Source organism: Ambystoma mexicanum, chromosome 3p (genome assembly GCF_040938575.1).
Source record: "Ambystoma mexicanum isolate Mex_15411 chromosome 3p, UKY_AmexF1_1, whole genome shotgun sequence".
Classification (NCBI taxonomy): Eukaryota; Metazoa; Chordata; class Amphibia; order Caudata; family Ambystomatidae; genus Ambystoma; species Ambystoma mexicanum.
The window spans coordinates 1,252,583,003-1,252,609,758 of NC_090925.1; the positions used below are offsets into that span (position 1 = coordinate 1,252,583,003).

General features: G+C 44.8%; 1 protein-coding gene across 1 annotated transcript in view; it reads left to right on the forward strand.

Annotated features, from left to right (window-relative positions):
* Window positions 1-26,756, forward strand: part of LOC138581416 (cytochrome P450 2D15-like) — a 458,914-nt gene that overhangs the window by 417,897 nt on the left and 14,261 nt on the right. The window contains exon 8 of the mRNA XM_069652731.1: window positions 1,542-1,683. Within this exon, the coding sequence (XP_069508832.1) occupies window positions 1,542-1,683 (142 nt within the window). The remainder of the gene's footprint in view (window positions 1-1,541; window positions 1,684-26,756) is intronic.

Genomic DNA, 26,756 nt, shown 5'->3' on the forward strand with positions numbered 1-26,756 from the left:
TGAAAGAGCTGTTGTACATTAAGACTTTTTTCCCAGCACCCTAAATAAGCAATAATTTGATATTATGCCAGTATTTCATGGGATTTTTGGCCAAGCATAAAGAGACCCAGTGCATGTTTCTGGCACTTGGTGAACTGGAATGGCAGGAAAAACGCATTTGGGGGTGAATTATAATAGACATGAAACTTGGTGAAAAGATGCAGAATATTAGTGGGCATGTGTATGTGTGTAGCTATTTGCAGAATTTTAAATATTATGCTTTCCTTGAAAATGACGAAATTGTGCCAAAGGACGATGCAACATCACACAGAGTTGGCGATCGGACTGTCCAATTCCCTGTGACATATGGAATCTATATAGCTGCTTATTATGATGGTGACTGGTATAGATTTGAAGTTTTGCTCCATAACTCATTTTTGCCAAGAAATAGGCTTTGTGAGACAAAGGAAGCCATAAATGCACACACATAAATTATGTCATTTCCCCTGAACCAATCAGCCCAGGGAAAGGAGGGGATACTGGGAGACTGCCCTATCCCAGCAGAGTAGTAAGTCCAGGGTACTTCCCCCCCAGATTGTAAACCGATGATGTCATTTTGGCTATATAAGCGGGAGACAGAGAAACACAAGGGTACAAGCCACAGAAATCCATTCAAGATCCAGGAAAGCAGAGATCCATCCATCCAAGCAGAACCACCCATCCAGATCCAGGCATACCCAATAATCCAGGGAGAAAGGAGGAAAGGCAGCTGACCCCTCCAGCTGTCCACAGTGACCAGACCTTGGCAGCTGATCTCATCCAGGAGAGCCCAGCAGTCCCAGTGACCAGATCTCTTGGCCCTCTGTCACAGTGACCAGATCCCTTGCCCCCCCGCTGTCCAGAGTCCTTGCTGGCTGTCCAAAGTCCCAAACTCAAGCTTACCTTGTAAGTATCACATCACCCAGTACCCAAAAACTGCTTTTCCCGCTCTTTGACCCTTGCATCCTATTCAAATCCTATTAACATCCCAGTCAAATCCCAAATTGTCAGTATCATCTGTTCACCTTTTCCATAGAAGAATCTGGGTTCGTAGGGTGCTAATTAGCCTTCTGCATCCCTGCCGTCTATACATTTAAGTCTAACGACTGTGCCCTTTGGCCGCAAAAGAAAAGGAAGGGATGTATGATAAGGATCTGTATGATGCATTGGCTTCCCCCTGCCCTGATGACATCTAAAAACCTAAGGACTGGGTTTCCAGGCACTGCCACCCACTGCTGACTGGGGGCTAAAAGAGGGAGGAAGACATTATGACTAGGGGTAAGGGCACCATCTGGCACCTTCCTAGAGACGCCACTGTACTACACAATCTGTGAAGCCAGTTTTGGTGTTCAAGAGTTGTTCTTTCAGTTGATTTAACAAATTTACGATTAGAGTGTTTTTGTGTTGAGGTGGTGTAGTGAGCCGGCACACGCCCTACTTGTTCATAGCCATGGACATCTTGCATTGGATTGTTTAAAGAACCCCATTTGACCTCGTGGATTTTATGGTTTCCTGTTTTCTAGGGAGTCACCCTTTTCATCAACCTTTCCTCAGTCGTGAAGGATGAGACAGCTTGGGAGAGGCCGCACCAGTTCTACCCAGAACACTTCCTGGATGCTGATGGAAAATTGGTGAAGCCGGAGGCGTTCATGCCTTTTGGAGCAGGTAAATACAGACAAGCAAGTGGTAAATCATTGTTCCGATTTACATTTAATGTTTGCAATATCAATGTTACAAATTGCACATTCAACACCAAAACCGAACATATTGAAGTGTAATGAAAGTTTTTTCAATTTGTTTTATTCCCCCACCCTTAACTAACTTTTTACCCGTCACCATTTCTTAACTTCTGTTCTTGCTGCTACCCTGTGGTGCTATGCCCTTAGCCATTTGTTTTTTTATTTGTTACTCTAGTACAGGGGCATAGCTTAGTCAATATTATTGGGGGGTGGGTGTGTTGTGTATTTTCGTAAACAAGCTATGCTCTGTACCCAACTATAAAGAGCAGCACAGTGATTTGGGAACCAGAGGTTTTTTTTGTCCATAAATGTAAATGAAACAATACCTGTATTTTACTATCACTACTGTGCCTTCAGATCCATCATTCTAGTGTGGTACGGTTGCAGGATCTATTTCTGTCATAATCACATCTTTTCACGCCTCTCACTCAAAATTCTTTAGCATCCTGGTGGGGGGAGCCAGCCAATCAGGTGGCTAGAAACGCGGGCTGAAACCGCGATCTCAGCCCGTGCTCCAAGCCGCCTGATGGCCATTTTCCCGGCCAACATCTTCCCCCACATTCCTTCCCCCCTTTTCTTAAACCTCTCTCTCCCCCCACTTACCTCATTTCGGCCACCTTCCTTTTCCATGGTGGCCATCTTTGAATTGTATTTGCCTTCCTCAAACGGGACACCACGAGGCATCCTGTTCACGGAACAAAAATACTTGTAATTAGCCCCGCCCTATCCCTTAGGACGGGTTCTAATGGCATTAAGCACCCGTTTCAAGGTCTGGATCGGGTGGTAACGCCCCAGGGTCCTCGTTATAGGCCCTCACCTCACTCTGGCCTATAACTCGGGCTGCCAGGCCCTTACCACCTGTTCCATCCCTTGGAATGGGTGCTTAACATCATAGTATTATACTCTCAAAATCCCTGCTCCCCTCTAACTCCCAACCACTACTCTACTGCGTCCTAACAAACATTGTAGTATCGTTTATTCAATAAAAAGGGGAGCATGGCTCACAATTGATCTAGGCTTGAGTGACATTAGGGACCCTTCAGACTGTAGCATGCACTATTTAAAGTCTCACCAATATTACACATATTTTAACATTGTGGTTTGTTAAACTATGCATAAGTGAATCCCTTTGTGTACTCAGCACCTGAAATAATCCCTTCAATATACTACCATGATAAGGAAATCCCCAAGGAAGGGGGAAATCCTGCAACAATGAAGAGTCAGGACACAGCTGAGAGGCAAACCAAGTTATTATTAGAGAAAAAAAAACAGCAGAATACAATAATACAGAATGACAAGTGACAGGGGTCAGACGGAGAGCTCTCCCGGTGTTCGGTCTTATATAGCATGGCAAGTTTCCATGATGCTTGTAGACATTTGGTAATATTAGGAAGCAGACATTTGTGAAGAAACCTTGCAGTTATATACACAGTAAATTGTGTAGCAAGATCAGTACGCAACTTTGGCGTAAGCACCGGAATACTCCTTATAAGGTAGTATTTGTACACAGCTATGGAAAGGTACTGGGGTCTGGTGTCTCGTGGGTCCCGAAAGCAGCATTAGGTTGTGGGCTGCCGAGCTAAGGCAGGGTGTGGGTATGACAGGAGAGCGGGGTGTAGCAAGAGGCATCAAGCTAAGCCAATGTGAAGGATCTGGGGCCTAGCAGGGAATGGTGATTGCTCTATCTATCTATCTATCTATCTATCTATCTATCTATCTATCTATCTATCTATCTATCTATCTATCTATCTATCTATCTATCTATCTATCTATCTATGTTCTTGTATTGCGCCACTAACCCAAATACCTCAGGGCGCACACAGGAGAGGGAAAAAGACAGACAACAAAATATAAATTCAGAAAGGAAACACAAGGAGAGGGCAGAGTTCATTCTGTAAACCAGCAAAGAGATGGACTAGCTGAGATTGCATATAAGTGGAATACAGAGGATGAGAGACAGCAGCATAGGAGAAGGAAAGGATTATCCTTGACCTATATCAAACAAGAAGGTTTTTAGTTGTTTCTTAAAAATCCCTAAAGAGCCACTGTCAGCCAGATATTTTGACATGGAGTTCCATAGGGCAGGGGCCCAGAAATTGAAACCAGCTTCCCCAAATCTTTTTCAGAGTGGACAGGGGTTGAATCAGAGTAGTATCACAACTGGATCGTAATAGACGACCAGCAGGTTTCTTTTTTATCCTAGTCATGAGATAATCTGGGGCCTTGCCATGAAAACATTTGTACACAATGGACAGCCACTTATGATGCAGCTGTTGTTGAACAGGCAGCCAATTCAGGCTGCGCCTAGCTTCAGAGACATGCATATTGCGCTTAAGTCCCATCACAGCTTGTACTGCACTTGTACTCGTACTGCACTTGGCAGTGTATACTCTAATGGGGGAGAACTAAGGCCAGCCAAATTCAGGAAATAACATTGCAGTGAAAGAAATTCCTCCGCTAGTGTGTGTTGGGGTGTGTGCCCAGACATAACAATCTGAGGCATCCATTAGACTGAAAATGTGAGGAACGTATCGGTATCTGGGGACATGAATACTGTGCTGGGCAGTAGTCCCAGAAACACAGTCAGCAGGGGTAACATGTCTGATATGTGTTGGGGATACCAATGGCTGTGCTGGTGATATTTAGTCCAGTCACTCCCCAGCTTGGTCAGTATATATATCATAGCAGTGTACCTAGAGATACTGGCGTCGAAAGACATGATGAAGGAGAGAAAGGACAGGGTCCAATACTTTAAAATCAATGGCACTGTGCAAGAAACAATCATATCACGTACAGATATTACTACAAGAAATCTGGCCCACCAGTCAGGGCAGTATCTGGTCCACGGGATGCTTGCTTGGGTAGCCTGTGAACGTGAAAAGTGAGCAGTAATGGTTTGCAAGACATTGTAGACACAATAGGCATGTGATCAGAGAAACATCAGTTATGCAGTGGGCATGCAGTGGCAATAATATTCCTAACTTGTGCTGTCCAGCCATATGCAGAATGGGGCCTTATGCACAAAGGTTCCAAGCAATTTCAGTGATCCCTGGACCTGGGAAGCTGGAGATAGCAGACGGCAAAGTTCAGGAAGCCAGCAGTGTAGATGCTTGGTCAGGTGTGGACCAGAAAGGTAGAGGGTCAGCGTGCTGAAAATGTTTGTGGGCTGGCAGCTCAGCAGGAGAATAGGCTGCCCAATAAATAAGGCAGAGGATGCAAAGAGCAGGTATACAGACCAGCTAGGAAGCAAAGACCCTGGCACGTCACATGGGTCAGGTGGAGCTGATCTGTGATGCAGGAGAAGGAGCAAAGGCAATTGCTGAGGCGCTAAGCTCACTCAGCCGCCCCCCAAACCTCTTGTACTGGTGGCCCTGGGTGCCTATACTCCAGGTGTGCAGCTTTATTATGTCTGCATGAAGAAGAAACACATTTTAAGAGCGTTGGGCCACCTGCAGAAGGCAGGTATAGCAGGACTTCAGTGCGCTTTACCTGCCGGTGGGGCTGGTGACAATATATGAATAATGTATGATTGAATTTTGAAGGACAAAAGAGCACAATAGAGATGGTGTATCTGAAAAATGAGTACAAGGCAATCAAGCAAAGTACATGGATTAAAAATGAATCTGTCAATCTCTACAGTACAGTGTCAAATGCAATGAAGGGAAACAACTATGTATATATTGAAATCAGCAATCTACATCGGTCTACCATGGGGAAGTTGACAAACTTGGGGAAAAATCATAGATGCTTCCATGTATCGCTCAGTTATTAATTGGTGTAGTGTTTACATATACATATAACATCATATACTGCAACAGTCAAGAAATATAAGGCTACATAGCTCAGTGGGTTGAGGGCCTGCTGCAGATGTGTATCTGTGTGTGTGGGTGTGTGCACGCATGTGTGATCTGTAATTCATAGATTCGAATTTTGCTAGGAAGGACTTGGCGTTTCATCCTTCTTATCCCAATATAACCATGTCAAGTATGCTTACCATCTACAGGATAACACATTTGAGACCTCTTTACAATGTGCACCAGTTCTGTGACCATAATCCTACAGTAGGCTTACTTACCAACATCTTTCATCGATGAGAGCCAATTCCCCATACTCATGGGGAAATAATGAAGGACAAATCAGTCTACTGGGTTATTGACTACTAGCAGGGCATATCTAAGCCAGCAACTTTAGAGTTGTAATTAAGATGGAATGTCCAATCTAGCAGCATGGGAACACATTCTATAATGGAGTGTACAGTTGCAAAGTATTCTTTGTGCAAAGTAACTTCAGTGTAAGAACATTTTGAAGACTAGTAATGCTGCCAAACTGCTGCTCCTTTAGTTTCAAGTCACTCCTTCATTTGCACTAACTTCTGAAACTATGTAGAACCATATCTACTGTATTGTCTGGTGGCAGTTAGGAGTATTTTATACAGGTCCTTTTTCATTTGAGTTCATGACACTCTGGTCTCTTCCACTGCAGCAAAGTTTAATTTACCCCATTTAAACACAGACCTACATGTAGCAGACTTACAGGGCGATGTGGTCTGGGGACCAGGATTTGTGGAGTATCTAGCATATAACGGTGGACAATCTGATGGGTCAAAAGACAGGGAAACACATTTAAACAAGGTTTTAAGTATTTCTAAGTGGCCCAATGACATGCCTGACGCCTCCATGCAGCACTGGCTATTCAGTTAACATCAGTTTGCCTTCTGGGACTTGAAGTTCAGTTTTTTTCTACGGGTTTGGGCCACAAGTCTGCTACTTTCCTATCACTACACCCGAATGTATATGGGAATTGCGATGCAGAAATATATATTCTCTCACACAAGGCCCCTATGTTTTTTGTTTCTTTTCACTCTTGTACCTGTACTATATGCTGATTCTACTATAAGAACACAGAAGGTAACACAGTGCAAGGAAAAAAGAAACCCCGGACTGGATGAACTACTCACATCTTACATGGGACTTCTTAAATTGTTTGTAGTATTTGTGCATCAAGTTGCAGAGACAATTAGAATGATGGTGTGTGCAGGTGGCTGAATTATATTATTCATTTGATTTACTTGGTAGGGTGCTATATGTGTCAATAATGTGTGTGTTTCTTTTTGCATTCTTGTACTCTTAGTTTCGCTTTTCCATTATAAATCCAGAGTTATGAATGCCAGAATGTGACCCTGGGGCAAATTGAAATGTTTGCATGGTCTATTGTCACTTGGTTGTATTAGCAATAAAAGGTGCTTACTTTTTTCATTAGTTAATACAGTCGGGCAGCATGATTTGCATTAAGTGTGCAGTTTTGCAAAAAAGTAAACCAAGCAGGCAGCTTTGAACATTTGTAGACATATTTGGTTGTTCTGTTAATTCACATATCAACTGAGCAGTTTCTGAGAGCTGTTGTGGGGACTTGGCGTTAAAAGCACACCAAGGGACCCTGACCCCACTCACATTCTCCTGAGAATAAGCCTTCACTGCTCTCCATTGCTACCATAATTGGGTTTAGGCTAACCTCTCAGAGTTCCCTGTTCACTACAAGAAGGGTGGCCTTCTAAAATCTGTCCGCCAGGCCAGATACTTGAAATCCATCTTAACAAACACTAAACATGAGTGGAGTAAAACAGGGCCACAGAGCATTTGTCTCATCAAAATTCATCTTAACCTCTTTTGGGGATGCAGTCTATCCCAAAGTCCTCTACCAGGCAGGTGAAGACAGAAGGCATCCAAGGCAGAGGAGAGCTCGGCGTCCCCAGTGGGGTGACTGCTGTTGTACCAAGGCCTCAATATGGCTCCACAGCAGGGAACCAGGCCCCGGTCACAGGAGGTGAAGTAACCCAACTAGTTGTCAGCCAAGTTCCCTGGAGTGGCAGTGCAGCAGAAGAACTCATCTTTTCCTGGAGCCCCTAGATTGGGGCACCCAGCAACCTTGAAGTCTTAGAGAAGATGAAATCCAGTTTCACTGCCACAAGCCCCTTCAACCTTGTTCAACGCCGTACCAGCGAACACAGGAATCACTGTGCTGCTTTTGGCTCTCTGTGAACTTCAAGTTGGTTACTTGCTTCTTTGAGCCTCAAAGCCGTCTTAATCACTGTGAAGATCACAGCCACTCAACCCGACAGCCAGCTCACCACTTTGGAAGCATCCCGAACAGTGCATCGACCCAACAGAATCTTGTCTTGACCCGGCCACCATTCAACAGTCTGGAAGCTATTGTGTCCACTCGCCAACTCAACCTAGAAGAAGCATTGTTTCAACCCAACTCGTCCCCCAACTCGATCCATGCAGAGCACAGTCTCAATGCTGACCCGATGTCGACATAATCCATGAAGATCCCAGTCTTGACACTGACCCTATGCTGACTGGCCGCTGGGTCATCGTGACTCGCTCCATGTCGACACTGGCTCACCCGTGAGAAAGCCCAGCTCTATGCTGCAAAGCATCCAAGACAAAAATATAAGGTACTGTGAAGAGGCCCTGTCCCTCTGGCCCACTTCTGGGACTATAGTGACTTTTAAGCCCTTCTTCCCTGCCTTTTACCTACAAGACACCTTCTTGAAGACTTACATTGTGACAATTGAGTTCCTGCGCGCTCGACACCCCCTTTCATCTACCCATAGGGCTATTCTACAACAGCTTGCATTTCTGCGTTTCTTAACAGGGGTGGGTTTTTGCTTATTGCTTTTGGTTTGTTTTTGCATTTTTATTGTTTAATTAAACGATTTAACATGCTTTATTTTGGAGTCTTTGTACTATTGATGTTTGGGTTGCCACGGTTTCAGCTCACACCCCTCCTGAAGATATAGCCTTCACTCATCCTGTGCTACCACACAAGGTGAAGGAGATATACCTTTGGGCTGTGCCTGTTTCACCCTTATGATTGGGATCACTGCTGGTGTGTGAGCAGAATAGGCAGTTTATCCACTACTCATCCTGCTACTCCTGCAGCACAGTAGTAATTTCTTCACAACAAACCTCTGGAATAACTCGTTTGCCAACACAAAATTCTGGAGGTGATCACCCACTGATTCTTCAGCTCCCTGCTGGTGGCTTGTTAGCACGTGAGCCCCTGCCTATAAGTCTCCCCCAAACTGCTATGTCGGCCCTATCGGGAAGGACCGCCTCTTCTGCAGTGGGACTGTCTTGTGGGCAAGTTACGTAGATGCTGCAGGTCTGCTAATCTGACCAACCCCAAGTGTCTGCCAAATGCCCCATTTACCAGCGTCAATACCAATTCTTGCCTTGTATAATTGAAGAGTTTGTTTCCATGCATGCTGATCAGTCATTTCTCGCGAATTAGCATAAACCCTTATATGTTTCACGGGTTAGAGTGTAATCCTCATTCTGTCATTCTCTTACTTTCTCGTAAGAGTGGATTTTATTCACAACAACGGCGCCAATTCGCCCCAAATTGTACGAGGTCTCTCCACCTTAAAAACATCCATATTTCTTGAATGGCAATGTCACTCTACCAAGCCTCTGGTGTCTGCCCCTTAAAACATCCCACATCCCATAGGTCAAAGGAAGCGAAGGCTGTGTCAGCCATCATTCTTGACATTCCGCTATTAACTTTCTTTATTCCTTGCAACATGAACTCTGGAGCCGCCACTGTGTTCCAGTGAGAGCAGTTACCTGAACTTTGTTCTCATCCCAATTAAGAGTGGAAGACCTTTTGCTAATGGTGAACCTTCTTGTAAAGCAACCTTTAAACTGTGTGGTTCCCTTAGCCAATATTCCTTTAACTGGCATTTCTACAAGTCCCATGTGCCGCTCCTTACCCTGTGCAACCTTTTTAGTTTTGGCTATTAGGTGATGCCTAAGTGCCATCAATAAGCCAAAAAACTATTTCTTTGGAGAACTGTCAGGAGGGATATGGAATTTGAGGAAGGACACGTATTTGGTTATTTACCTACCCAATTGCTTGCTAATCCCTATCCCTATTGTCATTCCCACCTGCTACTTGCTTCTCCCTGCTCCAAACACATCCTCCTGGGGCTTCGTTGATCTAGCACTATCAAGAAGTAACATCAAACCAAGTTCTGTACAGGCTCTGCCAGTGTTTTATCTGAACAGTGTTCTCAGAGATAAAGGTTAGCTGCAGCTGTAAATGCGCTATTGGTGTGCCTTCAACCACTTTATTTATAAGCAGTAGGGGTGTCCTACAATCTGCTCCTTGCACCAAAGTCCTGTAAAAACCAAACATTGGCAAAGCCAACAGTTTATGGTTATAAAACAAAAGTATAAATATCCTTTTCCGGGGTATTGCCATAGTATGTCCAGTTATGTACACAATGTATCAGCTGTTGCCATTTTATGACTTGTTAGGCATTTGCTAGGCGCTGCCATAATGGCACTATCACATGCTTTTACAAAAGCCGAAACTGTTAATTAACCCTGCTGGTTTAATTAAAGTGGCTGGGCGCTGGTGGGAAATTCACACTCGTGTAGATCTCTCTTTTCCATTCCTAGAGCACTCTATCCATTGTATCTTTCCAGTCCTCCCTTCAAGTGGGCAAAATGAGAGCACTTTCTGTATCTGTCTTCTTGTTTAACAGGGATGTCTAACATTATTTTTAACATCAGACAGAATGCAGACTGTGGGTATCAAGTTGTCCACGCCATCAAGCCACTAAGAAACATATAACCACACCTGGTTACGATCCTAGAAACCTGGATTTTACAAATGTGGGACATGCAGTGTCCCCCTTTTGAACTGAATAACCTATTTAAATTACAATACAGTGATGCTTTGCATATCATTTGACAATATATTCATTAAAAATGCATCGTTTATGGTTTTATGTTCACAAGTGTGGATGTATTATGTGCAATGTCTTATTTTTTAGAAATATTTTTCATATCTTTGTACAATGTTTATCTGATTTATGGTTGCCTGAAGGCCCCATTTTTGTCTATCCTGTGTAGCTCAGTGACCTTAAATAATCAGATATTGCTTCACTGTCCATAGATTCCCATTAACCGGTATGATCTTCAGTTGTCAATCTTATTTTTCTATTTAATGTCATTCAAAAACTCTTCATGGTGCTCTTAGTTAATCAAAATGTCACATCATTGTCCATAGATTCACATCAATTGATATGATCTTCAGTTTTTAATTTTAATACTTGGCTTTGGTTTTACTCAAAAACTCTTCATAATCCTAAAATGAACTTAGTCTTAGTCTTCTAAACAATCCTCTACACATGTTTCGCCAGTAATGTGGCTCATCGGGAGGATACATAGACCTATTAGGAAACATATATATGTTTCTTTGTAATGAAACAACTACATATCCTTTATTCAAAATTAAAAAGGGGCATGAATTAACGTTTTGTATTATCAATTTTTCTTATATTGTTCTTAAATTGTATATGCCTTATTTCAAACGGTTAAATCAAAGATTGTAGCTGGGGTTTCTGCAAAGAATCATAATATATCTAGTTAAGTTATGAGGAGGAAAGCTTTCGCTGCATAGTGTTCCTATTACTCATATGTGTATACACGGTTTCATTTTTCTTTTTGGACAAAAAGATGATAGTATCTTCATATCGCTGTCAAGATTTGTTTTTTGAAGACAATTGGAGCATCAGAGTGGCTTCCTCTGCTCCATAGGGGCATGCTTCTTTCGCACTGCTCGAGGATGCCAAGTTATTATTGCAAAATTGCAGCCATTTTGTAATATGTGCCAGAGTACGCTCAGAGCGTGCTTCACATTTACATGCAATGATATTAACTATAATGACATTATTTACCATGCTGTGAATGTATTACTTGTGTCTCTTTTATGTCAAATAATCATATTTTGTATGAATTATTGGATAATGTTTGTATTGTAACACAATTCTTAACCTTGCATAATATGTAATATCAATTATAATAGCATTATTATTATGATGCAAAGACTAGAATAGTAACATTGTAACTAAGAAATCAGTTTCAGAGAATAAATAGGATATACACTAACAAATAGAACAAATAATTCTTTGCAAATATAAAGCACGGTGTAAAAATGCCACCTTCACTGGTGTGCAGAATGTATTTGGCTCACGGATGGTCTCCGAGGATTTCCTTTGTAGAAGCTCCATGAACAAAATACATTCAGCAATCAGCACGCCAGTGAAGGTGGCCTTTACATAACGTGCCTCCAGCAGTATATGAACAATTAATATACTGCTGGAGGCACGTTATGGAAATGGTGCAGAATGTTCCTATGGATACATGAAAATGTTCTGATTTGTTTAATAACAGCAGTATATTAAGCAATATATTAAGCTTTAATATGTATTTATTTATTTCAGTTGTAAACTGCTAACAGAAGAACGTTATATACTGGTGGAGTCAACGTTCTTCTATTAGTATATCATTTACTGCTTAAGGCACGTTATGGAAATAGTGCAGCATTTCCCTATGGATTCATGCATGTTTTCTTCCAGGTTTAATTATTACTAGGTAGCTGGGGGCCCATGTAACCCAAAGGGTAAAACCTTAAATTGAAACAAACCTATTGGAGTGGAAAAGGCTGTTTAGGTTTGTCTATAGGGTTAACTGGCACCTGCCAATAACTTTTTGTTAGGTCAATGGTAGAAAGGTATACTGCATCTTAGTGCTACGTGTCGGAAGTGACCACAGCAACTTTACTGTTTGCAATCCATGGTGCGGCTTGATGTGAGCTTGCTGACGTGTGCTCGACACCTCAGTTCTTTCCTCGGGTGCCGCACGGCCACAGACTGCAGCTGCAGGGCCCAGGACACCGAAATATTGAAGGTCGGGAAGTTCTCTGCACTCTGTTGGCATCTGGTTGCTTGAGTGCAGGCCCCGCGACCAATGACGCGCAATCCTGTTTGGTGAAGGTCTTTGGCCCAGCTCCCAGCTGGGAGCCATTGAGAGCTGTTGGGGGTGGTAAGCAGTATCGCACAGCACAGCGCCAAATGGGTTTGAACAGTGTGGCAACCAGGCGTTATACAAATAAGATCAGCAAGGCTACCAAGGGGCTACCACGGGGCTCGGAGCTGTGTGAATGGCAGGCACTGTTGGGCTTTTTTTCTACCAACCCTCGCACCCCGCTCCACCTGCCTTGTCTTAGCACTGTTATATGACAACGGGCGACGTGCCCTATAAGTGCTCAGACAGTCTGCAGTCCGCGGTTGGTGGTCCGTGGCCCACTGTTGTGTTGAGCCAGGTTCTCCATCGATTTCCCTTTTAAGTGAATTGAAGAACCGTAAGGCACTGTTCTCGTACTGGCTGTGTGACATTGGGGGTGGCTTGCTAGCGCACATCGCAATAATTTGTTCCCAATCTAGAGCAACTACCCTTAGAGAAGGTTTATTTTGTTGGTGGTGAGGAGCACTGAGCGGTATGCATGCGAGGGAAACCAAAAAGATATAACCTTTGCAGTACAGATTCAATCCGAAGTGAGAAAACAAGGACATTGAACTCTCGAGCAGCTAAGAAAACTAATCTAAAACTTTCTAATCAAGAAAAAATAACAAAATTCTTTGCTCAACGACCAACCAGATCTTATAGTCATGTATCTTTACATAACCATTCAATTTCGGTTTGTGTATTGATTTCAGTGAAGAAATCGACATATCAGGTGCAATTCTGTTGGAAACAGAAAGAGAGCAAGTTTACTGCTAATGGACACTTGCATAAGACTTGAGGATGAAATACATGCTATAGGTGCCCTTTCACCGAGACCAAGTGTCTCTCCTAAATTGTTTTCAACACCCAATAAGTAAGGCAACAAGCAATGGTTGTCATGTTGAAGACACTCAGCATGAGTTATCTAGCATGGGAGATTGCTCGTCACTACCGTTTCAGGGAGATTCACAACTTTCGCAAGATTCTACCCCTAATTCAAATAGTCTGCTGGGCGCTCTAAACATTGTTGTACAATCATTTATATGCCTTTATGACACAGTCGTCTGTGAAGGAAGGGAAAACTCAAAAATTTTGAAAGAACTAAAAGTGCGTCTGCCCGATAAAGAGTACGAGAATTTGAACTTGCATTCTAAACCAGCTGAACCAGCCATAACTAGTATCAAGATCGACAATCTATTTCCTAGTGAGCAACCTGGGGACAATGGAGTCATGCATATGGCGACCTCCGGTGAAAGATCTTGTTTGTCTGGTAAAGACATGAACGGCAGTATTAATGAGCGCAAATCAAAAATCATGAAAGGATGAGCTAAATCGAAAAACATGGGATCAAGGAAATTCTTTAGGAAAATGCTACATGTGGCATCTCATTGTACACATGCAGGTGTGCCTGATAATAAGGTACAATCTCCGGACCAGAATGCCATTACAATCATTGATTCACAAAAATCAGGAGGAGAACCATCTCCGGTTCTGGAAGCACCTCAAAACCTTCCTCTTTGCTTCTTCTTTCTCTCCTCCTCTTCCCTGCTGAATTCCTGGCTGAAACTGTACTGGTAACCTGGCCATCCTCTGATCTCGGGCCCAAGTGCCCTCCCCCGCCAGTTACACACCTGCACTGCCCCCCTAGCAGCCCCTGCAATTGGGGACTGTTTCTGTATCCCTACAGTCCCCCACCAGCACTTGACACCTGATGTCTGCACTTACCCTTGCCACCAGCTGGCCCTACTTCTCTTGTTTTATTTATTCTATTACCCATTGCACTGCACTGTCCCCAACCACCCTCCCACTCCACACTTCTCCTCCTCCCCCTTCCTCTGCACTTGCACAAGCTGAATGATACTTGGCCTAGTAGGATCACTGTCTTTGTCGTCCCTCTGTTCACCCTCCTTTGCTGCGTCACTCCTTGAAACACTTGGGTATAGGCGCGTTATAAATGCCATATCATATCATATTAAACAAGGGTAGCCCCGAACAGAACGATGAATCTAAAAACTGCCAAGGAAGTGGTGATCCCACCAGTGGCCACAGAGGTGTTAGCCGAACTGTCACTTAGTCCAGGTGATACAACACCAATACCCAATAAACTGAAAAAAAGTAACAAAAGAGGAGGCTTAATAGGATGTTTTTGATCAGTGACCGATGGAAACAAAGAGGATACGGATCCAGTAGACTCCTCAAATGTAGAGGAGGGCATAATACATAATAGATGTTGTAGACTCTGTGAATACCTCACCGATTGAAACCCAAACAGTAGTGACTGGAAACACTGACACTGTTCAGACAATGAATAAAAGAGAGACTAACAATCATCCTATGATTCGAACAATTGTGGCACCTCTGCTCGCTGTAGAGAAGACTAAGGAAAAGTCAATTTCAGATACAATCAAACCATAGAAGTGATTATCTATTCCTTATCATATTTGAAAGAGTGTTTGAGGTGGAGAAATATGTCCCCCTCAACAGAACAAGAATATTGTCTCTAGTTGTGACCAATTCGGATTTAACATTAATTTCCTCTTCAGATATTCGCTTTATACATTTATTTTGATTATAACACATTGTTAAATGTGCAGTTCATTTTCACTCTAAAGTACTGGAGAATCTTATTGGAAAAAAATCGTGAGGAAATTCTGAAGAGAGACTTTGAAAGTTATTATGTTCAACAGGACGAGAGAGAGGTAGTTAATACAAGTACATTTTCAAAAGTCAATCAGGGTTATTCAAACATGAAGTGTTCTGTTAATAATGATGGCCAGAGAAAAGTGAGTTTTGGAGATGATACTAGGAGCTGGGGATGGCCGTCATCAACATTCCCAATGGCTACAGGTCGCAGGCCAGGATTTGAAAAAGAATTGATAACAGGGTTCTGTGTTGAAATACATGGGGGCACACCAGTTTCTTGGACTTGGACAAGTATGATATGTTTACTGGGTATGACATAATATTGATCCAGGAGTCATGTCTAAGATTGCCCCCAGTCTTTGATGGTTTTGCAATTAACACAAAGAATCCCAAAAAGGGAGAGATGGGCTGGCTGTTTGGTGGCATTCTTAATGCCATAAAAATGAAGCCACTCTGTATAGTTAAAACAATTAATACAAAGACGGAAGCAGTTTTACCAACCAAAATTGTTGAGAACTATATGGGTCTTAAAACAAGGATTTTAGTCTTCAATATTTACTGCAATCCTGCATGTAGCAATGTTGAAGAAGCAATCAATGACATAGAGGATATATTGGTCTCTTGATCAGGTGAGACAGAACATAAACCAATAATTATTGGCAGAGATTTCAATTCCATCTGCCCAGAGACCAACATGATCCTCGACTACCTGGACAATGGTGATAAAACATTTGAGATGGAAAATTCTAACATCCAAGGATCCAGGCAGCAAGACTGGCTGATTTGGGTATTTTACTCACCAGGTGGGGTTTTCTTCAGATTAACCCTGTAAGAGAAAACTAGAGGTGGAACCCACATGGTTTGGAATTGCCTCCAACTTTGCCATCGATTACCTTTACTTGCCCAACATTGATCCAACCAAATTAAAATGGTTCTGGGTCATCAAGACAAATGTCAGCGACCATGCCAAATTGGAACTTCCCATTGACACCATATTTGGAGGTTATATGTCTCAGCAGTCCAGATGTTGTAACGCTCACCTGATTCCCGCAGAGGCGCCGGTCTTGACTGGGTGAATGCCGTATCTTCAAAGGTGATGTGTAACAAACGGTTGGCTCTTTGGGCTGGACCTCTGTGCACTGTATGTCTGACTCGAAGAGTAAGATGTCTGCAGATAGAAAATATGGGATTAATGAACTGGGGTTATTGGGTGCCTCTCTCCTCTTCCCTTTCTCTTCTCATGTAGAACCCCAAAGGTTAACGCCCTCACCTTAGGTAAGTGAACGCCGAGCTCTCCATCTGCCTCGGGGCAGGGTGCCGTAACCAGTTTCTTCACTGGATAAGGGTGCAGGCCTCTTGACCTCAGAGGACTGCTGTCCGTCGTTAACTGCACGAACGGTAAGTTCTGGGCACTTCAAATGTCTTAAAAGTCTTTTGTAATGATATCTCTTGTTTTGCAGGGTTCCGGCGATGGCGGATGGCGGGCTGATGAGAGTTGAGGATCGAACCCGCGTGAGGAATAGAAGCGCCTGGAAGCACGTAAGTAAGCGCTTGTAGCCTGCTTCACGATGCGCACTAACTGTCCCTTTTATCTTGCAGGTACAAGTTCGGAGCTTTAGAGAAGCTGAAGGGTGCTGGAATACCCACTGGATTCGGCGTGGGAAGGAGTAATGGCACGTGAGTAATAAAGTTGCCCAATGTCTTTAAACACACCTTCTTTTGTCTTTCAGATGCCGGAATGCAGTGCGAAGACCTCCGGAGCATGCGAAGAGTAGGTAAGCCCTTGTCTTTCAGATGCCGGAATGCAGCGCGAGGCGTTGGTGACAGCCGATGGACCAGGTAAGAGATGCGCTGCCACTGAAGACCGTAGTGCTAAACTGTTCTTTCTTTGTCTTTACAGGTGCTGCTGAAGACTGGATTCCAGGATGGTAAGCCTTTGTTCCCTTAGGCCCAGGATCAGAAGCAGAAGACACGATGAGCGTTCTGCTGCAGAGAATGCAGAATAACGCAAAGCAAGATTCATCCATCGGGTGTGGTTTAAATAGCCTCCTGTAGTGCTTAGGTGTCTCCTTCCACAGCCACGCCTAGGTAAAAAAAGAGTTCCTGCTTTCCAGAAGAGTTCCAGTGTTCTGATCCTAGGGAGTGGCTCCTGCCCCACCCAACAGGAAAAGTAGTCCCAAACAGAAGAGGATCAGGGGTTCAACTGGCAGGTACGTAAGCAGCATGGTCTGCTGCAGGTAAGTCCACCCAAGCATTATGAGCCCGGCGCTTCCAGCGCTGGGACTGGGCATCTTTATGAGCCTGGTGCCACTGGCGCCAGGACGGGGTCCAAAAGGTCCCAATTGGGACTGGCTGGCACTCGGAACCGGGGTTATGGGTCTGCTTCCAAGGGAGTCGGGCAAGTCCTGATCTTTTGGAAGCAGAGATCATGACAGCACCCCCCCTCAAGGCCCCTCCCAAACCGAGCTTCTCCGGGTGTTTGGGCTTGTTAGGAAATGTTCGATGAAATCTTTTGATTAGACGAGGCGCGTGGACATATTCTGCAGATTCCCAGGATCTTTCTTGGGGACCGTAGCCTTTCCAGTCAATCAGGTAAAATAGTTTAGATTTGGAGATCTTGGAATCCAGGATGCTTTTGACTTCAAACTCGAGTTCTCCATCAACTAGAATAGGTTTTGGAGATGTAGTTAGTCGGGTTTGAGGTTGCACGGGTTTTAATAGAGAGACGTGGAAGACCGGATGTATCTTCATGTGAGGGGGCAAGTCCAACTTGACCGCTACTGGATTTACTATGGTAGTGATGGAATAGGGACCAAGGTATCTTGGGTTGAATGTGCGTGGTCCTTTTAGAGGTAGATATTTGGTGGATAACCAGACTTGATCTCCTACTTGATATTGAGGGGCTTCCTTCCGATGTTGGTCTGCTCCTTTCTTGTATTGTTCTTTAGCCCTTTGAAGGTGAGAAACGGCTTCCTTAAAGGCTTGGGTGATTGTAGAATGCAGGTGGTCTACTGCTGGTGTTCCAAGATCTTGGAGTGGATCCAACTCCGAGGTTCGAGGGTGACTACCGTATAAAAGAAAAAATGGGGTCTTCCCAGTTCCCGAGTGGACAGAGTTATTGTAGGCATATTCGGCTATCCAAAGGATATCTTTCCAAGTTTTTTCAGTTTGTTGTAGCATGCAGCGCAAATACTGTTCCAGAGTTTGATTGGTCCTCTCGGTTTGTCCGTCGGTTTGAGGGTGGTGGCTGGTCGAAAGTCTCACATCAATTTGAGCCGACCGACAGCAACTTCGCCAAAAATGAGAAATAAATTGACTACCTCGATCCGAAATTAGAACTGAAGGAAAACCGTGCAGTCGGACGATGTTTTCGAGAAATTCTCGTGCCAGAGTTGCTGCTGTTGGTAAGCCTTTGAGTGGAATGAAATGCGCCATCTTGGAGAATAGGTCCACGATTACTAGGATCGTATTGTATCCGGAGCATGGAGGTAGATCGGTGATGAAGTCCATAGAAAGCGTATGCCAAGGGCGAGGCGGGATGTCAATAGGGCGTAAGAGGCCGGCTGGTTTTTCCTTTTGACTCTTGTTTTGGGCGCATACTCCACAGGACATTATAAAGTCTCTGATATCTTTTTTCCAAGACGGCCACCAGAAGTAGCGCTTGATCTTTTCCGAGGTCTTGGTCATACCGGGATGTCCTTCCATTAAAGAATCGTGATAACAAGAGATTACCTTTTTCTGTAAATCTGTGCTGGGCAGGTATAACCGTTCTTGGAAATATAATAGGTTGTCCTTCACCGTAAAGTCCTTTCCCTGCAGATGCCAATTCTGTATGTCTGCTGGAGTTACCAGTAGCCTGGCTTTATCCTTAACTTCCTCTATGGATTGTGTGGCGATTACACCTAGAATTCTTTGTTCGGGAATGATAGGTACAGGTTTAGGATTGATCAAATGTTCTTCCACTCCCATCCGAGAAAGGGCATCAGCTTTACCGTTTTTTGTACCAGGTCGATAGGTAATTATGAAGTCAAACTCGGCAAAGAATAGTGCCCAACGGAGTTGCCTAGAGGATTGAGCTTTTGCGGTTTTCAAATATTGCAGGTTTCGGTGATCTGTAATCACAGTAACGGTGTGTCGGGCCCCCAGAAGATAATGCCGCCAAGCCTTAAAGGCGGACTTGATAGCTAGAAGTTCCTTATCAGTAATAGTGTAATTGATTTCAGGAGGCGAGAATTTGCGGGACCAAAATGCCACGGGATGCAACTGATTGGTTACTGGGTCCTTTTGTGATAGAACTGCCCTCATGGCAAGGCTCGAAGCATCAGTTTCAACGATGTAGGGGAGTTCTGGGCGAGGATGTTTTAAGATCGGTGCAGAGATAAATCTAGTCTTCAAATTCTGGAAAGCTTGTTCCGCCTCGGTAGACCATTCAAAACGTTTGTTTTTCTTTAACAACGGCGGTGATGGGCTGGACTATTCGAGAGAATTCGGGGATAAACCTGCGGTAAAAGTTAGCGAAGCCTAACATGCTTTGAACACCTTTTACGGAGGATGGCGATGGCCATTTGAGAGTTGCATCGACCTTCTTTGAATGCATACGCACTCCGCTAGGTGATAATATGAATCCCAAGAATTCAACTTCAGTCACGTTGAAAACACATTTTTCCAACTTAGCGAAAAGTTTGTGTTGACGCAATCTCTCGAGGACCATTTTCACGTGTTTCCGATGTTCAGTTTCCGATGAAGAATAAACGAGGATGTCGTCAATGTAAACAACAACACACACATCTATGAGCTCTCTGCGGACATTGTTCATAAAATATTGAAAGGCGGCCCGGGCATTGCAAAGTCCGAAGGGCATGACCTGATATTCAAATAGCCCATACTTGGTGCGGAAGGCCGTCTTCCATTCATCGCCCTCTTTTACTCGTACCAAGTGGTAGGCTCCTCTAAGATCCAGCTTTGTATATATGCATGCTTTTCTGACTTGGTCCAGGAGTTCAGGGATCAAAGGTAACGGATATCTATTCTTAACGGTGATCTGGTTCAGGGTGCGATAATCTATACAAGTTCTAAGTTCCCCTTCTTTTTTTGGAACGAAGAACAAAGCTGAGGAAGCAGGGGACTTGGAAGGACGAATAAACCCATTCGCTAGGTATTGATCCAGGATTGTCGGAGGTGAAGATTCTCAGGCTCGGTGAGGGCATAAATTCTACTACAAGGAGGAGTAGATCCAGGTATCAGGTCTATCTGGCAGTCATAAGACCTATGAGGAGGTAGAGAGTTAGCCTGATCCTTCCGGAAAACATCTTGGAATTCTAGGTATTCAGGAGGTAACTGGGAAGCCTCCGAGGAAATTGCTGCCAGTGCAACACCAGGTCGAGGGTGACGAGTAGAGACACATTCTGGAAACTGAACCGTTCTTGCTCGCCAATCGATCTGAGGATTGTGCTTCTCTAACCAAGGAATTCCTAGAATAATCTGGAACTGAGGGGCCTTGACCACATCGAACACGATCTTCTCATGGTGTCCATCTTGACTTATTAGCGTCACTTCTTGGGTGGTATGCGTTACTGGTCCGGAGGCTATCTCTGTACCATCCACCGTAGTAATGTCGTCCTTTACAGTCTTTGGACAAAGAGTCAGATTCATCCTCAAAACCATTTCATGATCCACATAATTGCCGATGGCACCGCTGTCGACGTAAGGTTCAATCGCATGTAATCGATCCGGATGTTCAGGGCTAATGAGGACCATAGGTATCACGAAATGCGAGGTCACGGAACTGGTTTTAACGCTCGGCAAGAGGACCTCTATTCTTGTCGGGCGAGGTCGTTTCCCTGCTCAGAGTTTGTGACCCTGGTAACTGCAGCTCCTACTGCCTTCTTGGCTGGTTTCACCGGACAGTCTCGAAGAAAGTGCCCCGAGTTTCCACAATAGAGGCATAATTGCAGCTGTTTTCTCCTTTCCCGCTCCTTTTGTGTTAGTGGTCCTTTCAGGCCCCCTATTTGCATGGGTTCCCCGGAGTCTACTCCTTTGGTAGGAGTTGGTGGTTTGGAAAATACTCGAGCATCAAACTTGGAACGATCGGCCTTCCTGTTCTGCAGTCTGTGGTCAATTTGAACGACTAAGTCAATATAGTCCGAACAGTCTTGCGGGGGATTCACTACTTGGGCTAACACATCTTTGAGCTCTCCACATAGACCTCTATAAAACAGCGCAATCCTTTTGTCCTCAGGCGATCGAGTTTCCACTATCAGTCTGTTGAAAGACGCAATATAAGCCAAAAGGTCTTGATTACCCTGTCGCAATGAAAGGAGCTCATTGTCCAAGGCCTGCCCCTGTGAATGTCTTGCAAACAGTTTTCCCATACTGAGCTGAAAAGCTTGAAAATCATGGAGAACCGGATCATCTTGATTAACTAGAGGGATCGACCAGTCTGCCGCATTGCCACTAAGATACGAAAGCACGAAAGCTACCTTAGCTTGATCAGTTGGAAAGGCTGCTGGCCGGCATAAGAAGTGCAACCGGCACTGATTAATAAATACTGCAAACCTCTTTGGGTCACCAGAAAATCGTTCGGGCGGAGCCAGAGGTACATTCCCTGGTAGGTTGATCTGCACTGGGTTCGTAGAGGATGTTGAAGGAAGATTTGCCCCTGATGCGGGTAACAGAGTTTGTCCGGCTTGTGACTGTAGCAATTGTCTAGCGAGATCGTCTGTTCGCTCCTTGGAAATAATCAGTTCCCTTCTTAGAGCATTCGTTTCCTGACGGGCTGCATGCACTTCTGCTCTTAGTTCCCCAAGTAACTGGGCTAGCTGGTCGGTATCCGAGGTTTCCATAGCGCCTGGATGGGAGGTTTTCGGTAGGCTTTGCGTTCTGTAACGCTCACCTGATTCCCGCAGAGGCGCCGGTCTTGACTGGGTGAATGCCGTATCTTCAAAGGTGATGTGTAACACACGGTTGGCTCTTTGGGCTGGACCTCTGTGCACTGTATGTCTGACTCGAAGAGTAAGATGTCTGCAGATAGAAAATATGGGATTAATGAACTGGGGTTATTGGGTGCCTCTCTCCTCTTCCCTTTCTCTTCTCCTGTAGAACCCCAAAGGTTAACGCCCTCACCTTAGGTAAGTGAACGCCGAGCTCTCCATCTGCCTCGGGGCAGGGTGCCGTAACCAGTTTCTTCACTGGATAAGGGTGCAGGCCTCTTGACCTCAGAGGACTGCTGTCCGTCGTTAACTGCACGAACGGTAAGTTCTGGGCACTTCAAATGTCTTAAAAGTCTTTTGTAATGATATCTCTTGTTTTGCAGGGTTCTGGCGATGGCGGATGGCGGGCTGATGAGAGTTGAGGATCGAACCCGCGTGAGGAATAGAAGCGCCTGGAAGCACGTAAGTAAGCGCTTGTAGCCTGCTTCACGATGCGCACTAACTGTCCCTTTTATCTTGCAGGTACAAGTTCGGAGCTTTAGAGAAGCTGAAGGGTGCTGGAATACCCACTGGATTCGGCTTGGGAAGGAGTAATGGCACGTGAGTAATAAAGTTGCCCAATGTCTTTAAACACACCTTCTTTTGTCTTTCAGATGCCGGAATGCAGTGCGAAGACCTCCGGAGCATGCGAAGAGTAGGTAAGCCCTTGTCTTTCAGATGCCGGAATGCAGCGCGAGGCGTTGGTGACAGCCGATGGACCAGGTAAGAGATGCGCTGCCACTGAAGACCGTAGTGCTAACCTGTTCTTTCTTTGTCTTTACAGGTGCTGCTGAAGACTGGATTCCAGGATGGTAAGCCTTTGTTCCCTTAGGCCCAGGATCAGAAGCAGAAGACACGATGAGCGTTCTGCTGCAGAGAATGCAGAATAACGCAAAGCAAGATTCATCCATCGGGTGTGGTTTAAATAGCCTCCTGTAGTGCTTAGGTGTCTCCTTCCACAGCCATGCCTAGGTAAGAAAAGAGTTCCTGCTTTCCAGAAGAGTTCCAGTGTTCTGAACCTAGGGAGTGGCTCCTGCCCCACCCAACAGGAAAAGTAGTCCCAAACAGAAGAGGATCAGGGGTTCAACTGGCAGGTAAGTAAGCAGCATGGTCTGCTGCAGGTAAGTCCACCCAAGCATTATGAGCCCGGCGCTTCCAGCGCTGGGACTGGGCATCTTTATGAGCCGGGTGCCACTGGCGCCAGGACAGGGTCCAATAGGTCCCAATTGGGACTGGCTGGCACTCGGAACCGGGGTTATGGGTCTGCTTCCAAGGGAGTCGGGCAAGTCCTGATCTTTTGGAAGCAGAGATCATGACAGATGTATACATTTAGTTACCATCTCCCCAGGAAACAGAATTACTCAAATTTGCAAAAACAGTGAGAAAGTGAATTGCTAGTTGTTGAAGTGGTGGGATACCTTAACTGAGGAAGAGCGATGACTCCCTTCCTCTCCTGCCAAATTCTTGTAGATGTTGGCAAGGTGGAGATCAAATCCACTTATGCAAGAGTGTTGGACATGCAGTATTTTTTTTGAGAATAGAGAGTGGGTGTATAATCGGGCAATTAATCACAAGAAGTGTCCGTTATGTAGAGAAATAAAGATGAATAGGTTGAGAAACGTTTTAAAAACTGAAACACATCACCTTAACTAGAAATTGTAAAACTGGATAAGACATTACAGAGTGAAAAGTTACGTCAAGGTCAACCAATATCTTCTCACAGACATCACTAAGAAGGATGTGAGAAAGATATGGTGGACACTGAATACCAAAGAGAAAATTCAAGGCGAATGTCAATCCTCATGCGTCACTGAGGCAGATTGGGTTAGTTACTTGACCGCCAAATTTAGTGGTCAACAAAATCAAGTTATTGAGAGATATGTGCCTCAAGACACTGAGGCTAAGTGGCATATTTGAGACAGATGAAAGAAAGGAGCTGATAGGTAAGTTAAAAAAAATCTAGGTCGTGTGGACCAGACAGCATAACTAAAGGATTACTGAAAAATAATTCAGACCTTTGGGCAGATATTCTAGTAAGTCTGTTTACTCAAGTAGTTAGTACTGGTGTGGAACCTGCTTCTTGGAATCAGCCTACCATAGTTCCCATCTTTAACAAGGGCACAAGAAACAAACCCTTCAGGTATCGGCCCATTTCCCTGATTGATATTTCCTCCAAAATTGTAAGTACCATAGTATTGAAGGACTTAATGACGTGGGCAGGTAGTATTAACTGCTTCAGTCCACCTTCAGATGGAGTACAGAATGGGAGTGGGAATGGCAATGATAGAGAGTGGTCTTGCACTCGCCTCCTGTATGTCCTTAGCAGGGGAGGGTACAAGCAGAGAGTTGTTGTCATGGCCACTAGTCATGGGGCCAGTCCTTCCTCATTCCCAGGGTCCCATTGGACCCAGTCCTGGCGCCTCTGGCGCCAGGCTCATGTTAAAATGTGCTCTGCACACTCTAGACCTAGGGCGTGTGCAACTGGGCCGGGTGTGGCCCATGGAATAGAACTGGAAGGCACGTGCTGCAGGCCCAAAGAAGGGCAAGGTGGAGTTTGTAGGCAGAGCTAATGGGAGGGGCCTGAACCAGCCTATATAAGACCAGCCCATCCACATGCTCATGCTTCCCGTTATTCTGCTTCCAAGCAGCATAACGCTCTCCGCTGTACCTACCTGTGCCTCACTGGATTACAGCCTCATCTTCGAGATTTCCTGAGCGCGCATCTTACCTGCTGCCAGCCACTACATCGCTGAGCGTGCATCTTACCTGTCGCCAGCTGCTACATCGCTGAACGCGCATCTTACCTGTTGCCAGCCGCTACATCGCTGAGTGCGCATCTTACCTGTTGTCAGCCTCTACATCGCTGAGCGCTCCAGCTGCTACATCGCTGAGCGCGCCTCTTACCTGCAACTTGTTGCGGCATGTGCCGGACTCTTCTTCTTACCTCCATTCCATTGCGGTATGAGACGAGTCTTCTTCCTAACCGACATTCCACCACAGTCGGAACCGGAGATGCCCTCCTGCAACTGCAAATCTTCATCGAGGACCTGGACACCATTCTTCATCATCGGCCTGCACCTACGAGGGAAAAGAACAAACAGGTTAGAACTCATATGCATTCACACGGCCGCATATATACAAGAGACTAAAGTTCCCTTATAAAGACCAACTTACCCGTCACTGTTGAAACTCCATCAACCTCTAAGGTCTTCCGGACTCTCCTCAATCCAGACTCTCTTCCCATACCTATGGAAATGGAATGTGACATTGCAATAATTACAGCTAGACGGAATACAGTCATTCTGATCGAACTATAATCATACTAAAGACTTACCTCATACGTGGATTGGTCGCAGCTGGTCTGGATCAACCTTCCCACGGGCCAGTGAAGTAACTAGGTCCGCTCTACGTGCCCCTGCTAGGAAAGGCAGGATGGATAGCTCAACATCACAAAACTACAAGTGAGCGTCTATGGGAAAGTGCTTGCCCACCGTATTCTGGCACGAAAGGGCTGGGGGAAGTCACGGGGTCCCCACTAAATTCTCATTGCCTCTCCTCTTCACGCAGGGGCAACACCCATCTCCTGAGCCGCAGGTCCAACCACTCTCTAAAGGGGAAGGTGATTTCGAGGAACCAGGCCAAGGGAGGGCTCCAACCGTGCCCCAACGCCCCCGCAGAGACCAGGTGAGCGTAACAGTGGTTTATGGCGGTTTTAGATCTGTCCTCCACATTCAACAATGTAAATCTTTCCTACTTATGGAACAAGCTAGTAGAATGGGGGTAGATTCGGGACTGCTGTGAATATTACAGCTACTTTACTCTAATAAGTAGGCAAGGGTTCGATATAACACTGAGGTTAGTCTATCCAGCCCCATTTCCTTGTGTTAAGGGGTATGTCAAGGGTGTGTCGCACCAACACTCTTTAATTTTTATTTAGCTGACCTCTGGAGAGAGTGCACGCTTTAGGGAGGCAATCCCCCGAAATGTGGGAGTTTAAAAACATATTGCATCGGGTATGCAGATGATTTAATCATCATGGATTTTACACTGCAGGTTTGCAACGTTCTCAGAAAACAGTTACAGCCCATCTTCAACAGCTATCGATAAATCCTGGTATATCTTGCGTAATGTCAATTAGCGCCAGGAGAAATCGGAATAAATTGGTTGATTAATAGTTCAGGAGTATTGGAAGCTGAATCATTTTGTTTTCTTGGTTTCGTCTTTTAAAAAAAAGTGCACTTGTAAAATCAAAGACGAAACTAGAGGAGAAATTAAGATCATGTTTACCCATGGCTTGGAACATTGGTGAAAATGTTGGTACCCATCATTGTGTTCATTTTGGGGATCTTCTGCACATGCCAAGTGGGTCTCCGGTGCTGTGCCAAAGCTGTACCTTATAGCGCAATGATGATGGTGTATATTGGGAATACTAAACTACCTTTTGGTACAAAAGAAATAGAAATACAAACTGATCGCCCTGTCCACCAAATGATCGCCATGCCTGTTGGGGATATAGTGGATAACCTTTACCA